We start from the raw sequence: 13,610 nt of genomic DNA on the forward strand, positions 1-13,610 counted from the left end.
GAGAGAAAAAAAAAGAGTTTAATATATATTTTTCAAACATTATGTATACAACAATGTGCACATACAAGATTTTTCCAATAAACAATTTACAAACAGGTTCGCAGAGAATAATTTGGAATATTGAAATCACAATTCGCAAGAGCACTCATGTTTGCTATCAAATAATTACTTAGTTACAATGCAAACCTTTGTCTAGTATTTTACACAGACAAACTCTGTAAATTTGAAGAGATTTTTTTCCCCCTCCAACATATGCAATATTATTCACAGCATATAAGAAATTCTTTAACATTTTCTTTAGATTTATTTTCATCATGACTCTACAACTGCCATGTTTTTTCACATTTCAAGGGTACCAGAAACTAACACTTTTTCCTCTAATTAAGACTTTGTAATAATTATTGCATACATAGCTCAGCAGTAATCAACACATTAAGGAAGATGACCAGGTGGTGGCCCAAAATTTCAATAAAATATATTTCACAGGCGATACATTAGAATTTAAATGAACTTGAAACTATCCAAAAAAAACTGCATTAAATTGGCATTTTCACAATTATGCAATCGAAGCTCAAGGAGGGACCAGAAGTGCCAACATGAAGAAAACAGGGCATTGTGTATTCATTAATTGGGGAGTTGACATGGAAGAACATGTAAGTCACACCAATCAAATTTTACAGGACCTATCCTAATAGACAGAGTCAATTATTAGAGCACAATCCAGGGGAGTGCTTTCTTGTGCTGTAACTAACATTTTCAACATACGAGAAAGCTTCGCTCATGAAACCTGGGTAACATTCGGTAGAGCTCACCCATGATCTCAGCATCACCATGGTGGGGGACATTTTTTCGTTCTTTTTTTGAATAATGGATAGCAGCACGAGCCCTATTTTCTTCTGTACGTGATTCATAAATGATGTTCTGAAGTCCCTGGATAGATGGCAGCAATAGCTACAATGTTTGGACACCCACTTGAAATGGCGTGAGTGCAAAGCTGACCATATCGAGTAAAAATCTTTTGGGACACATTTCGGTTACTTCTGCCGGTGATTTTGACTGGGAAGTCTTTTCTAGGATCTGGAAACCTCTGTGGAGCGGTAACACACTAACATCACTCAAATAGGTCCTCATCAGAAATAATTCATTGGCCATATATCTCCTATGTTGTTTTTTTTTTTCCTCGTTTCCTATGTTGTCATCAGTATTCGTCATTTATTTCAATCTCTTTTTTTTTCCTAATCAAAACTGGCCTCCATTTCCTTTTTTCTTCTCTTTTTCTTTTTTTTAAATTGTAATCGAGGCTGTCAGGAATCAAAAAAATCCGCGATCGTTCCCGAGAGTCGCTGTTGATCGTTCGAAACAATCTTCTCGGAAACAATCTTCCAGGAAATTCAACGGGATCTCATTATTCATCATATCTCTCTCACCCTCCTCTTATTTCTAACTGAAGCATCCCCCACTCCCTCCACTCCCAATAATCATTGAATAATATTATTATTTTCTGAAATAAAAATGATAATTACTTGAACGTTTTCTTGTCAAACTCTGTTACGCGGTCAACGATCATGAGAAAAACTTGTGTTGCTGTTGTCGTTCAAAAATAAGTTTTTCGATCAACATCAGGGAGAAAAACTCATCATGGATGGCGTTGTGCATGGCGGATGGTTGGTTAAATCACCCCCGGAGAAGAGGATCCTCAAAGCTGTGAGTAATCATTATATATACTAACTTTGCATGAGTATTATCATACAATATGTATATTGAATAAATAGGGCCCACATACACAAATTTTTAGGGCCCCCCAAAACTGACTGCCTTTTGTATTATTGGCAGGACCTCCTCCTTCAACACACTTCTGTCTCAGCAACGTTTTATGAGGTGGGGGGTCAAGAAATTCAAATTTGCCCAGGGACTGAACTTATGAGCAACAGGTCCTTGTTGTAGGTCACTTTTTTTTTTGTTCTCTCCGGGTCACACTTTTGGTCATTCACGTGTTGGCTGCCGTTCTATCATTCTAGTCTAGTTCTTCTTGACTGCTCATTCCTCCAATTCGCCTCTCTGTACCCGAATTGTTTTGCCCCACTCCTATAAATATCTGTGTCTCTTTTGGTTACTCTCACGTTCACACACTCTTTTGGTCATTCACGTAAGCGCATACTGTTACGATCACAAACTCTGTCAGTCACTCTTTTGGCCACTCACTGATCTGGACTCTTGCTTTTGAGGTCACTTGCACAAGTTCTTGCTCGTATACAATCTCCACGCAGGACTTGTTTTTTACAATAAGGGCAAGTGTTTAGGCCTCACAAATTTTCAGGGCCCAAAATCGGCTGATTTTTGTATTTGCACTGACTCTCCTCTCCCACACATCTCTGCCTCAAAGAACAGTATAGGATCTCTCAGTAATGCATATTTGCCTGGGGGCTCAAACTCGTGAGAAACAGGCCCGGACAATATCTGTGTTGAACTGCTTACGTCTCCCAAGGCATAAATCTTAACCTTTTTAGATTTCACAGCATTACTTGTGCCCATTATCAAAAGGAAAGCACCCTTATGGCAAGTGTGACATGAATGTACAGGGGTTGGACAAAATAATATGAACACCTGTGAAATGAGACAAAATCTTTATTAATATACCGTTGGCCCTCCTTTCGCATTAATTACAGCTTGTACCCATCGCGGAATGGACAAATACAAGTCATGCACAACAGCCACAGGGATACGTAGCCACTCCTCTTGCAAAATGATCACTAATTCAGAACCTGTCTTTGGAGGTGGAAACCTACTGCACAGTTTGGCCTCCAAAATATCCCACAAAGGTTCAGTTATATTAAGATCAAGGGGGGGACTGAGCGGCCACACAAGGTGTTGCAGTTCATCATTGTGTTCATCAAGCCAGTCTCCGACAATTCCAGCTGTGTGAACGGGCGAATTATCATCTTGGAATACAGGTCTAGAATCAGGGACCTAATATTGCACCATTGGATGAAGATGGGTGGCCAGAATACTGACATAAACTGATTCTTTAACCCGCCCATCCAGGACAATAAGTGGGCTGATACCACGGTGAGACATGACGCCCCACAGCATCACTGATCCCCCTCCATGTTTAACAGTAGGAAGGAGACAATCAATGTCATAGGCTTGTGCTGGCATTCTCCAAACGTAAGTTAGTCTAGAATAATGTGAACAATGATTCGTCTGACCAGATGACATTCTCCCATTGTTGCTTTGTGACACCATGTTCATTGCTTTAAGGCATTGCATGGTGTTTGATTTTAGAATAGCAGCTCTACCGTGTATGTTTGCTGCATGTAGTTCACGGTGGATATTTTTTGTCGATACACCTTCCTGTAGATGTGTGTTCATCTCAGATGTTATCTGGGATGCTGTTGTCGTGTGCTTTCTGCTGTCTCTATCAGTCATCTTTGACTTTCAGCCACTATTATGCTTGGCAGATGATGTCTTACCCTGTTTGCTATAAGCTGTCATTACCATCGACATGGTACTTCTTCCGACACCAACAAGGACGGCCGTTTTCATTATTGTGGCCCTGGCAAGACAGGCTCCAACAATCATGCCTCTTTCGAAATCTGTGAGGTCAGTCATAACAAAGTTTTAACGCCCCAATATACATCGCATCCGAATGCTATTACTGCTACAACTAGACCGATGTGTGCACATTCTTTCCCGCTAGGTGACACTCTTTCACACTAGAGGGCGGGAGTATACAACAGGTTCTATCCAATGTTTTTTTTTTTTGCAGGTGTCATATTATTTTGTCCAACCCCTGTATGAAATGACAATGATTTTAATCCTTGAATGCAGTTCTTCCAAGGTGTTAATTTTTAACGTTGATCAAGTGCTCACGAGCATGAAATCGGACATGAGCATCGATCACTTTGGGTACCTGTGGAAGAACTGTGGTGCTCTTGAGCAATGGTTTGAAGATGCCAAGGAGACAGTGTGGGGGTCTACAAGATTCATGTGTATTAAATGCAACTGTAGCCTATATTGCACTAACCTGTGTGGGGGAGGGGACTGATAGGGCTCCAGCCAGAGTCGGATTTATGGTTTCACCGCAGGTGGGTTACACAAATTTTTGTGCCCTTCTCCCATTCTACTCCGAATCTTCCGGACTACTCGTTTCCCTGATTCACCTCCCTGTACCTTAACCAGCTCTATACATATCCCTGAATGTTTCTCTTGGTCACTCACGTGTTCACACAAACACTCTCAGTCACTCTTTTGGTTGCTCACTCACCTGGTTTACTTGCTCTTGAGGTCACTATTCTGGTCACTGACATACTTGCACACCCTCTAAGTCACTCTTCTGGTCTGTCCTATGCTCACACGCTCTCTGGGTCACTCGTTTGGTCATTCACATACTTTCATGCTGTTGTGGTTACATGGTCGAGTGGCCATAGTGACGGACTCGCATCGCGAGGATCCGGGTTCAAACCCCACCAGCGCCACAGTGGTGGTCGGCTGGAGTTGGTTTTCTGTGGTTTCCAACTTCAAGGCGCGAATGCGAGCCAATCTCCCCGTTAAAAAGTCTCGCCACAGAGAGCAACAGGCCTATTTAAATCACTTGATTTTTTTTAAATCATTGATTTAAATCACAACCTTTAAATTTTATTTTTTCTTTACATAAACTCAATGATATTGAAGCAAAAGTAATCTGGTATGGTTTGCATGTTACTGATATGTGGTAAAGTTTGTGATTGAAACAAATGTAGAAGATCTTTAGGGGTAAATATAGACTTGAACTTAATCCCCATATACAGTACAGAAAGAAAACTGCTCTACATCTAGATTTTGTGAATGGAAAAATATAGGGAGCAGGGCCATCTTAAGAGCATTATGGGCCCCGGACCGAATGATGTTTTTGAGGCCGTACCTGGAAAATTCTCAAAAATTACAACTACTTATCATTTTTGTGAGGCCCTCTCCTGTTGAGGCCCCCGGGCCGTGACCTGTTGGGCCCATGTGTTAAGACGACACTGATAGGGAGCTAAACTTAGCTAACCTCACTATTTTCAATGCATTGAAATGTGGCACAGGGGTTCCCATGATTAAAAAACAGCAATAATTTTCTGTGTGAAGCATTGCCCTAATTGCTGATTCAAAATAATAATAGATGTTGTACCAACATCATTGGGCTTTCGACTTTACTTTTCATATTAAAATTTTGAGTTCGCTTATTTTTTTACCAAGACTCATTGAATCTAAGAAAGAATAAAAATGAGGAAATACATCCACCAGTTATGCAAGAGAAAATCTTACCAATAGAATTTATTTTATTTAGTTGATGCTGAATGGTCCTTTGGTTGTATATCGAGTGAATCGAGATGTGTGATACCGAGTTGCCACCACTCATTCACTTTAATTAGGGAGGGGGGGGGGGCTCATGACTAAAAGTGCTTTTCTCTGTTAAAAAAAATGTTAACCCATGAAGTTAGTTTGAGCTCAATGATCTTTCATGTTTTCATGTTACATAGACACAGATTTTTGTTGTTAATATTTTTTGCTTGTAGTTCGTTTGCAGTTTATTCATTAATGCTTAATATTAAATTTGAGTGATTACGAGAAAAAAAGCAATTAGATGATATGCATTCTTAATGATTAATAAGATTTATTTTAATTAATAAGCAGTCAGTTAATTTTAATTTTAAAAAATCATGATTTTTTCATACCTTGGAAAGAATCTATTTTTCTATCTCTATGGCATAGTCTCCCAAACTTTTTGTTCCATTGCCCCCCTTCTTCAGAAATTTTTTTCTCTCATCGTCCCAGCTCAAGTAAACCCATAGGATCCTATGTTAAATCAGTAGATTCTATCGCTTCCTTGGACCACTCCATCGTCCACTTTAGAAAACACTAATCTATGGTGAAAACTTGCCAACCCTTATACAGCAAAATCGTGATATAATTATACTATGTGGTCAAGGAAAAAATATTGTTGTAGAGGGATTTATTGATATTAGAGATGTGAGGTGAGAATATTCTCTGGAGAATATACAAGAATATTCTGAGAATATTCTCCTGGATGTAAAAATTGGAGAATAGTTGAGAATATTTATTTTTCTTTTAAATAATTTAAATTTTTTTACTAATTTTGTTTACATTGTGAAATATAAATTAATTTTCATTACCTGAAACATTTACAACAAAAAAATTTTTGGTATGATCACCCCCAATGACAACTTTTAGTTCAAGAATATTCTCAGAATATTCTCCGGGTCATGATGAGAGGTTTTAAAAGTTTGGTTATGAAGATTTTTAGAAACCTTTGGATTAAACCCTTAAAAAATTATTTTAAAATTAGATAAATTTTCAGAAATAAGTTCAAAACAAAAGAAATTAAACCAAAGTTGTTTGATAAAGGAAGCTATTCTTATATAATCACTAGTTTAATCACCTTCATTCTAAGAAGATACAGAACTGTTGTTTTCTTCAATGCACATACACTTAAATTCTGTATCACTCATTTTTCTGTAAAAGTTGTGCAATTCAGCCCTGCGGCATTTAAGTTTCTTGCTTTCAAACTTTAATATTGTGGTCTACAAACTCATAGCTGCCAAGTCTCCCGAATTTTTCGGGAATCTCCCGAATTTTAGCTTCATCGCTCGACCTCCCGAAAAGTTCTTAAATCTCCCGAATTTTTACAAAAATCACAAAAATCCCTAATTGTCCCTAAAAATTTCCTACTTCATTAAAAAAAATCCCCGCTTATGAAAACAATCCCTAAGCAATTTCTTGTGGGGCATGAAGCCTCTTTTTTTTCCCTTTCGAAATGACGTCACACGTCGTAAATGGGTAAATTCTCTTTTTAAGGAAGTTTTACAAACCCTCTGATGGTAACAAGAAAGTTGTTTGTCTTATCGTGCAGGGAAATGGCTTAGCAGCCAATAGTCCTGGATAATAATTGAAGATTATAGTGACGCGCATATGGTCAAAATTTCTTTTGTTGAAGTTACGTACGTGCGATATAACAAAGCATGAATAATGATAAGCAAAAACATATTTAATCAATTTTAAAGATACTTATTCCGATGAATTTCCTTTCATCAAACGTTCCAGAAGAGGGCCGACTTTTCCTTTTTGTGCAAGTTGTGTTACAGACATAAACATCGGTCATGGGAAGACTGACATCATCACTCACGTGAAATGAAAAAAAAAAACATCAAGCAAGTGTCACAAAAAGTCAGTGTTCTTCAAAAATTGACGGTGCTTTCCTTCATCTTCCGATGATTTTGGCGCAGAATGTTTATTCACAGCGTTTCTGATTGAACACAATATTTATTTTTACATCATTGAAGTTTTGGCCTCCAATTTCACTTGTTTTTTGCGTAGGAATTTTATTCCCAAGGGTTTAACTTCCATGTGTGTAAAATCCTTATTTTAATTTGACTTCAGTTTTTGAGTAGGGATTTTAGTCCCTACGCTTTAACTTTTATGTTTGGAAAATCCCTATTTTATTTGGAAAAATCCCTATTGTATTTATTAGGGAGTGGTTTTAGCATAAAATATGGGTTTGCGTGAAAATCTCCCGAATTTTCATTTTCAAAAGTTGGCAGCTATGCAAACTTCAAATGCCATCTTCTTGACGGGAAGAGAGACGGGGACAGGACTACTATTAGAAGTTACTAGAGAATATTCTTATCAAAAATAACAATTATTCTCAAGTTATTTATCGAGATTATTTGTTATAATACGTGCTATTACATATGTTCTTGATAATACTCTCTGGAAAGATTTCGGTAACTGAAGAATATTCTCATCGAGGAGAATATTCTCTGGAAGGACTATTATCAATAACTTCAGAATAATTCTTATTATTTTCTATAAGAATATTCCCCAGTAATTTATGAAAGTAGTCCTTCCAGAGAATATTCTCAAGGATATTATATGTAACTATATTGTAAATAAGAGGGGAATATTCTCATCAAGAACTTATAAGAATATTCTGAAGTTATTTATAATAGTAGTCCTAGCAGAGAATATCCGTGATGAGAATATTCTCCGAAAGATTATTCTAGAGAATTTTACATCTCTGATTGATATATCGAGCATTGCTATAGCGAGGTTTCACTGTACAATAATACCCCAACTTACACTACCCTGAGTTATGCGATTTGAGAATTACACAATTTTCTGAGAAAAATGCACATTCCTGAAATTCAAGCATAATCACTGGATTATTGCCAAGATAGTGCAGATCATTAAGTGATAACCAAGTAAAAAAATATTTTATTCAATCAGAACATATTTACTGAAATTATATATACTAATTTTTTAAAGGTTACAGTATGTAAAGATGAAAACTTTGCCAAGTTTTTAGAATGGAATCCCAAGGCATGTTTGGCATCTGCTATTTTCACAGAGAAGGTCGCAATTTTATACGTGAAGTCCAACGCCAAGTTTAAAAAATAATTTGTTTAATGTATTGTTCTTTATTGACAATGCATCTGGTGATGGCAATACACATAGTGTTGTCTTAATGCATGGGCCCACCCAGCAGGGCCGTCTTAAGAGCACCATGGGCCCCCGGGCCAAGTGGTTTTTCTTAGGCACTACCAGGTAAATTATAGAAAATTTCAACCAAATCTAATTTTTGTGAGGCCCCTTTTCTCTTGAGGCCCCCGGGCCGTGCCCGGGTAGGCCCATGCGTTAAGACGGCACTGCCACACGGGCACGGCCCGGGGGCCTAAAAAAAAGAGTAGTTGAATTTTTCAAGAATTTGACAGGCAGGGCCTCAGAAAAATCACTTGGCCTGGGGGCGTGTGATGCTCTTAAGATGGCCCTGAATACACCAACTTCTACTCATGCCTGAAATTTGTTTTCTTGTCTCCATACGCCAGCAGCTTATTTTGTTTGATTGGTCGAGGTGTTATCAAAACATTCAAAGCTGATTTCAGAGTACAAATACAGATTTTATGTCTTTCTTACCAGATCGGATTGCAGTCACAATACCAAGTTAAATTTTTTATGAAGCCCCTGTAGAAGACTAGCTTAACATTATAGTCATAGTAAGAAAGAAAAAAAGGTGGTGTTCTTTCCCAATAATTTGTTCCCAATTAACTAATATGTATTTCTATGGGTAAACTATATTTCAACTTACTCGGTTCTGCCACAATATTGCATAACTTTGGAGTATTACTGGGGTTTATTTTAGAGCAAATAAAAAAAGGTTTGCTTTTTTTTAAACAAAATTTTCTATTTTCACTGCAAACACAGTTGTGTGAACGGTAGGGGTAGTAGATGTTTTTAACGCTTTTTGTAAAACAATTTATGCTCATTCTTTTGAATATTAATACCCATATATAGCCTATCCTTGTTAATATAATTCTTAAACCAGACTTTGTGTGTTTTAAAAAAATTTTTGTTATTAAATTTCTTCTGAAATGATATTAGATATAAATAAATGTGAGAAGTATCAATTTTTGATGCGTGATAAAAACCCATTATTGCCAGAACATTTCTTACAGCAGTTTTTTCCAGCAATGGCAAAAACTCACCAACTCAAAAATTTATTAATTCGTATACTAAAGTTTTTGTTCAAAACTATCTTATATGCATTTAGAAAAACAATCAAATGCACAATAATACCTCACATGCATAAATGGGGGAAAAATGTATTTTTGACACAATTCTTGGCAAAAACCTATTTTTGTTGGGATGGTTTTTACTGCATTTTTTCGACCTATGGCAAAAACTTGCCAACGTTGGTATACATGGACCATTTGGTTTATTTATTTTTCTTTTGCTTACTTTGAGGATTCAACAAGTAGAGTAGTGATTAAAAACTTTAGCCTGGTCGAAAAATAATTTTGCATTTACTTTTCATGGTCTTGGACAGTAACTAACATTCATCATTCAAAATTATGGGTGCACATTTTGTGTATAGGTGAAACAACAGTTTGCATAATGAAGCAGTTGGGTACATTGGCCTATTTTGTGACTGATTATACCCAATAGCATTCAATTGTCTTCTGCATATTTAGGGCATGCAAAGGCATAAACAATGTATTGAAATCAATGAGCTAGAAATGAAACTGCTTCATGTGTCAAAAATGATTACACTGGCGTATTGAGCAGTAAAATGTAAACAAACCCCTTTAAAAAAAGGATGGAAAAGTCACTCGGTTCACCTGACTTATTTACGTTGGACCATGTAATTTACACATTTTGCACTGTGCTTTTGGAAGTGGTCTCGAAAGAGCATCATTCTTAAAATTTTTTATCGTGCTAGCGTCTTTTGTTAACAACCTAAATGCTATTGATGGGCATTGAACATACCTTTTTCTTTGATTAAAAAATAATTTGAATTGTTGGAAAAAAAAACAGTAATCAAATGGATATTACTTTTAAGTTTTAACCATTTTACAATCAAAAAGATCAAGGGTGTAATATTGCTTCCACATGGCTGTGGAATAAACTCAAACAAGCTCTCTGTTTTATTTCCTTTCTCCTCTTAATGTAACCCTATGAAGTTGTTCTTTTTGCATTTCTTCTATTTCTATACAATTATTAGTGACTTTGTTCCCCACCCCCCTCCCACATATGATGTATCCTTCTACTATATAGGCCTATATATAAGAGCAAAAGATAACAGGTTGGGTGAGGGTGAAGTGAGAAATTTACTTTGTAGGCCTATACCAACTCTTTCTTATTTCTATCCTCTTTCTTATCTGTACTTATCTACTATATTGTTTTCCTTTCATTTGTTTTTTTCCCCTTCCTTTTCTTCCCCTTCAACTTCTTTCTGTTCTCTAAGGTGAGGTTAGATTATTTATCGCCCATTTGTAAAATTGAGATCGTCCGAATTTCTCGCCAATACCTTATAAGTGAAATGGTTAAATATAATGAATTAAATTTTCTTAAGTGCCCCACTATTGATGCATTTACCTTAGTCAACGATTTATACTGTAATTGTTTTCACCATTTTGAGACATTTTCTATCAAAAAATGTTGTTCAGTCCAGTAGCATTTCATAAGAAAGTGCTAAAAAAATAGTCGGATACCTTCATTCTTTATTTCCATAATTTTGGATTGTCAAATGCCATAGAATTCATGCCAAATTTAAGCATTTCTTCAGTATTACAGCATGTTGTTAACGTGGACTCCTGAAAGTTTCACTACACTGATACCCATTATTCCCTGATGCTTATCGGCTTTGTACATTGAGTTCATCGAAATCTTTTAGTCTCTATCCGAGCATGTTTTCAAGACTTTTTTTGTACTGGTCATAAAGTAATTTTTATGAAATTTTGTTGAATTTCTCTTTAAGGGTTCATAGCTTGCAATATGCTTGGATTTTCCAAGTCTTTCAATGCAATTCATGTTATTGTAGTGATAAATCCTGGGTGCTAGTTCGCCATGGCGACTTATAAAATGGAGTTGGCGTTTAAAATATTTTCGAGTGAATAAATTGGAACGTGAGGGTGATACAAATATATATATATATATATATATATTTGAATTTATGTCAATGCCTATACTGGCAGGGAAAAGGGTCACCTAAACCAAAAGAAAAAAAAAACTAGGAGAAAAATTTTGGATTTTTGGACCATTTTTTTTTTTTCAGAAGGAAAAGTTGTGAGCTCATAAAAAATTTGGCTGTCATCTAATATTTTTTTCCCAATTTGTCAAGCCCTGTTGTGCTGGCTGTATAATTGGACCTTAATTTTCAATAAAATTCATCTGTGTTATTTCTTTCCAAACATGTCTATAGTCCGTTTCAGGTTAACTTTGCAGTGAAGTGGAAGCTACGAGGGAACCTCATCACGCGTTGCTATGGCAACAAAAGCCTCTTAACCAATGTATCGATGCGCGACCTCGGTAAGGTATGGACGATTTCTAGGATATGGTTGTTTTTAAATGTCGTTGTGGTTGCTATAGATTTTTGGATAATGTGGTCACCAATATTTTTTCTAATTTAAAAATTTCAAACGAAGAAACATCTGTTCAAAACGAATTTTTTTTTCAAAATCATAAAAAAAATTGAAATATTCTGTATAAATGATCATCATGACTCCGATTTATGGGAACTTTATTTTGCGGCGAAGGAGTACACTCTCTAACTTTCTCTCCACTGCAAAGTTAACCTGAAACGGACTATAGTTTACATCAGGCCTTGACAAATTCCAAGTGCCAGGTTGCCGCGGTGACTAGAAAAAAATCAGCATTGGCACCTAACATTCTCTGCATTTGTGGTGTCGGCTAGATTAGCATCTAAGGATGAGAAAAACTGTCCTGTTTCATTGCGGTTTGTCTTTCAACATGAGAAGGGGGGGGGGGTCATGATGTTTAGAATGTACACGTAAAAAGCGCACTTAACGGCCGCATCTTCTGGGAATGAGCCAATGATACGCCTGATATTGTACGTTTAATTAAAAAGAAAAGTCGTCGTGAGATGTATTGATATCGTATTCGTGATCTGTAGAAGGAAAAAAAAAGTTCAACGTGATTCTTTCCTAAAACGCAGGCTTCGTTTTTGGTTTTTTAAAATGAAGGAAAAGGAGCTTTGACAGTTGTTTGAGTTGATTAATGCAGATCGCTTCATATTTCGCAATGTTCGTGAATTATGATTTATTGGATGGCGCGTACTTATTCAACTTGATCAGCTTAGTGGATTAGTGATTGAGCTTTCGAGGGTCAATCGATCGTGACCTCTCTTTGCTCAAAGTCCATGCGAATGATTAAGATTTTCTCCCCCCGATTTATTGGAGATTTATTTTGTTAATTGGAGTGGATTCGCAAACGATTCGCGTGTACGTTCCTTATCCTTATGTTAACGCGACTCTCAAAATACAACACTACCCTCGCCGTGAAGTCCCGTTGTTACTGATTGCAATTAACTACTTAAGAAAATTATTTTGTATTTTATCTTTATTTCGTTTGGATCATGAATATGTGAGTATTGATGACAATATTTCCATTAACCTGGCTCGCTTCTAAATTGTGAGCTCTAACTCTAGCATCGCGACGTTTTGCTTATGATTTTTTTAACCCTTTAATTAGCAAGCAGTGAAATACCCAGAGAAGGAAAATTTTGAGGGGGTTATATATTAAGCAAATGAGATATATACCTTGGGTGTAGAAAGGTTGAGAAACGCTGTTCTAGATAGTTGTTGTAATATTAAATTTTAATCTCAGATGAGGGGTTGATTTCGTGAATTATGCTCAAAAACTGTGTGATCGGGCATAATTGATTAAGCCAGTTGTTTTCAAACCTTCTCGGTTCACGGCACTCTTTGCCTATCAAAAATTCTATACGGAGCCCTCAGCAAGATCAAAGGTCTTCCTAACATTGCGGTTAGATTGGTTAAGTCAGAGGAGTGAGGTGGGAGCAACCTGCAGCACGCACAAGAGAGAAGGAGAAAATGTTGGTATTGGGAGCCCATGAGCGATATGATAGTCACTACACCCTTTTGGTGAATCAACTAAAAAGAATATGTGGAAGATATGAAAAAGCCAGCACGAGTAGTCAAGGGCTAAAATATGGTACAATCCCATCTGCAAACCCCAATCGAGACCAACGGTAAACAATGAGTGACGTGCGAAAAAAATTATACATTTTATTATGGAGCACGGGTAAGGAAAAT

At 36.7% G+C, this 13,610-nt stretch overlaps 1 protein-coding gene across 2 annotated transcripts in view; it reads left to right on the plus strand.

Moving 5' to 3' along the window:
- The first annotated feature begins 1,175 nt into the window (after nucleotides 1-1,175).
- The window catches only part of dos (daughter of sevenless), a 46,107-nt gene continuing 33,672 nt past the window's right edge, over nucleotides 1,176-13,610 (plus strand). For both annotated transcript variants that reach the window (XM_089238068.1, XM_089238076.1), the window contains exon 1: nucleotides 1,176-1,704. In XM_089238068.1, the coding sequence (XP_089094194.1) occupies nucleotides 1,639-1,704 (66 nt within the window). In that variant the 5' untranslated portion in view covers nucleotides 1,176-1,638. The remainder of the gene's footprint in view (nucleotides 1,705-13,610) is intronic.

The sequence above is a fragment of the Pholcus phalangioides genome, unplaced genomic scaffold (genome assembly GCF_987345545.1).
Source record: "Pholcus phalangioides strain wild (caught in Gottingen) unplaced genomic scaffold, Ppha-v1.0 ptg000002l_1, whole genome shotgun sequence".
Lineage (NCBI taxonomy): Eukaryota > Metazoa > Arthropoda > Arachnida > Araneae > Pholcidae > Pholcus > Pholcus phalangioides.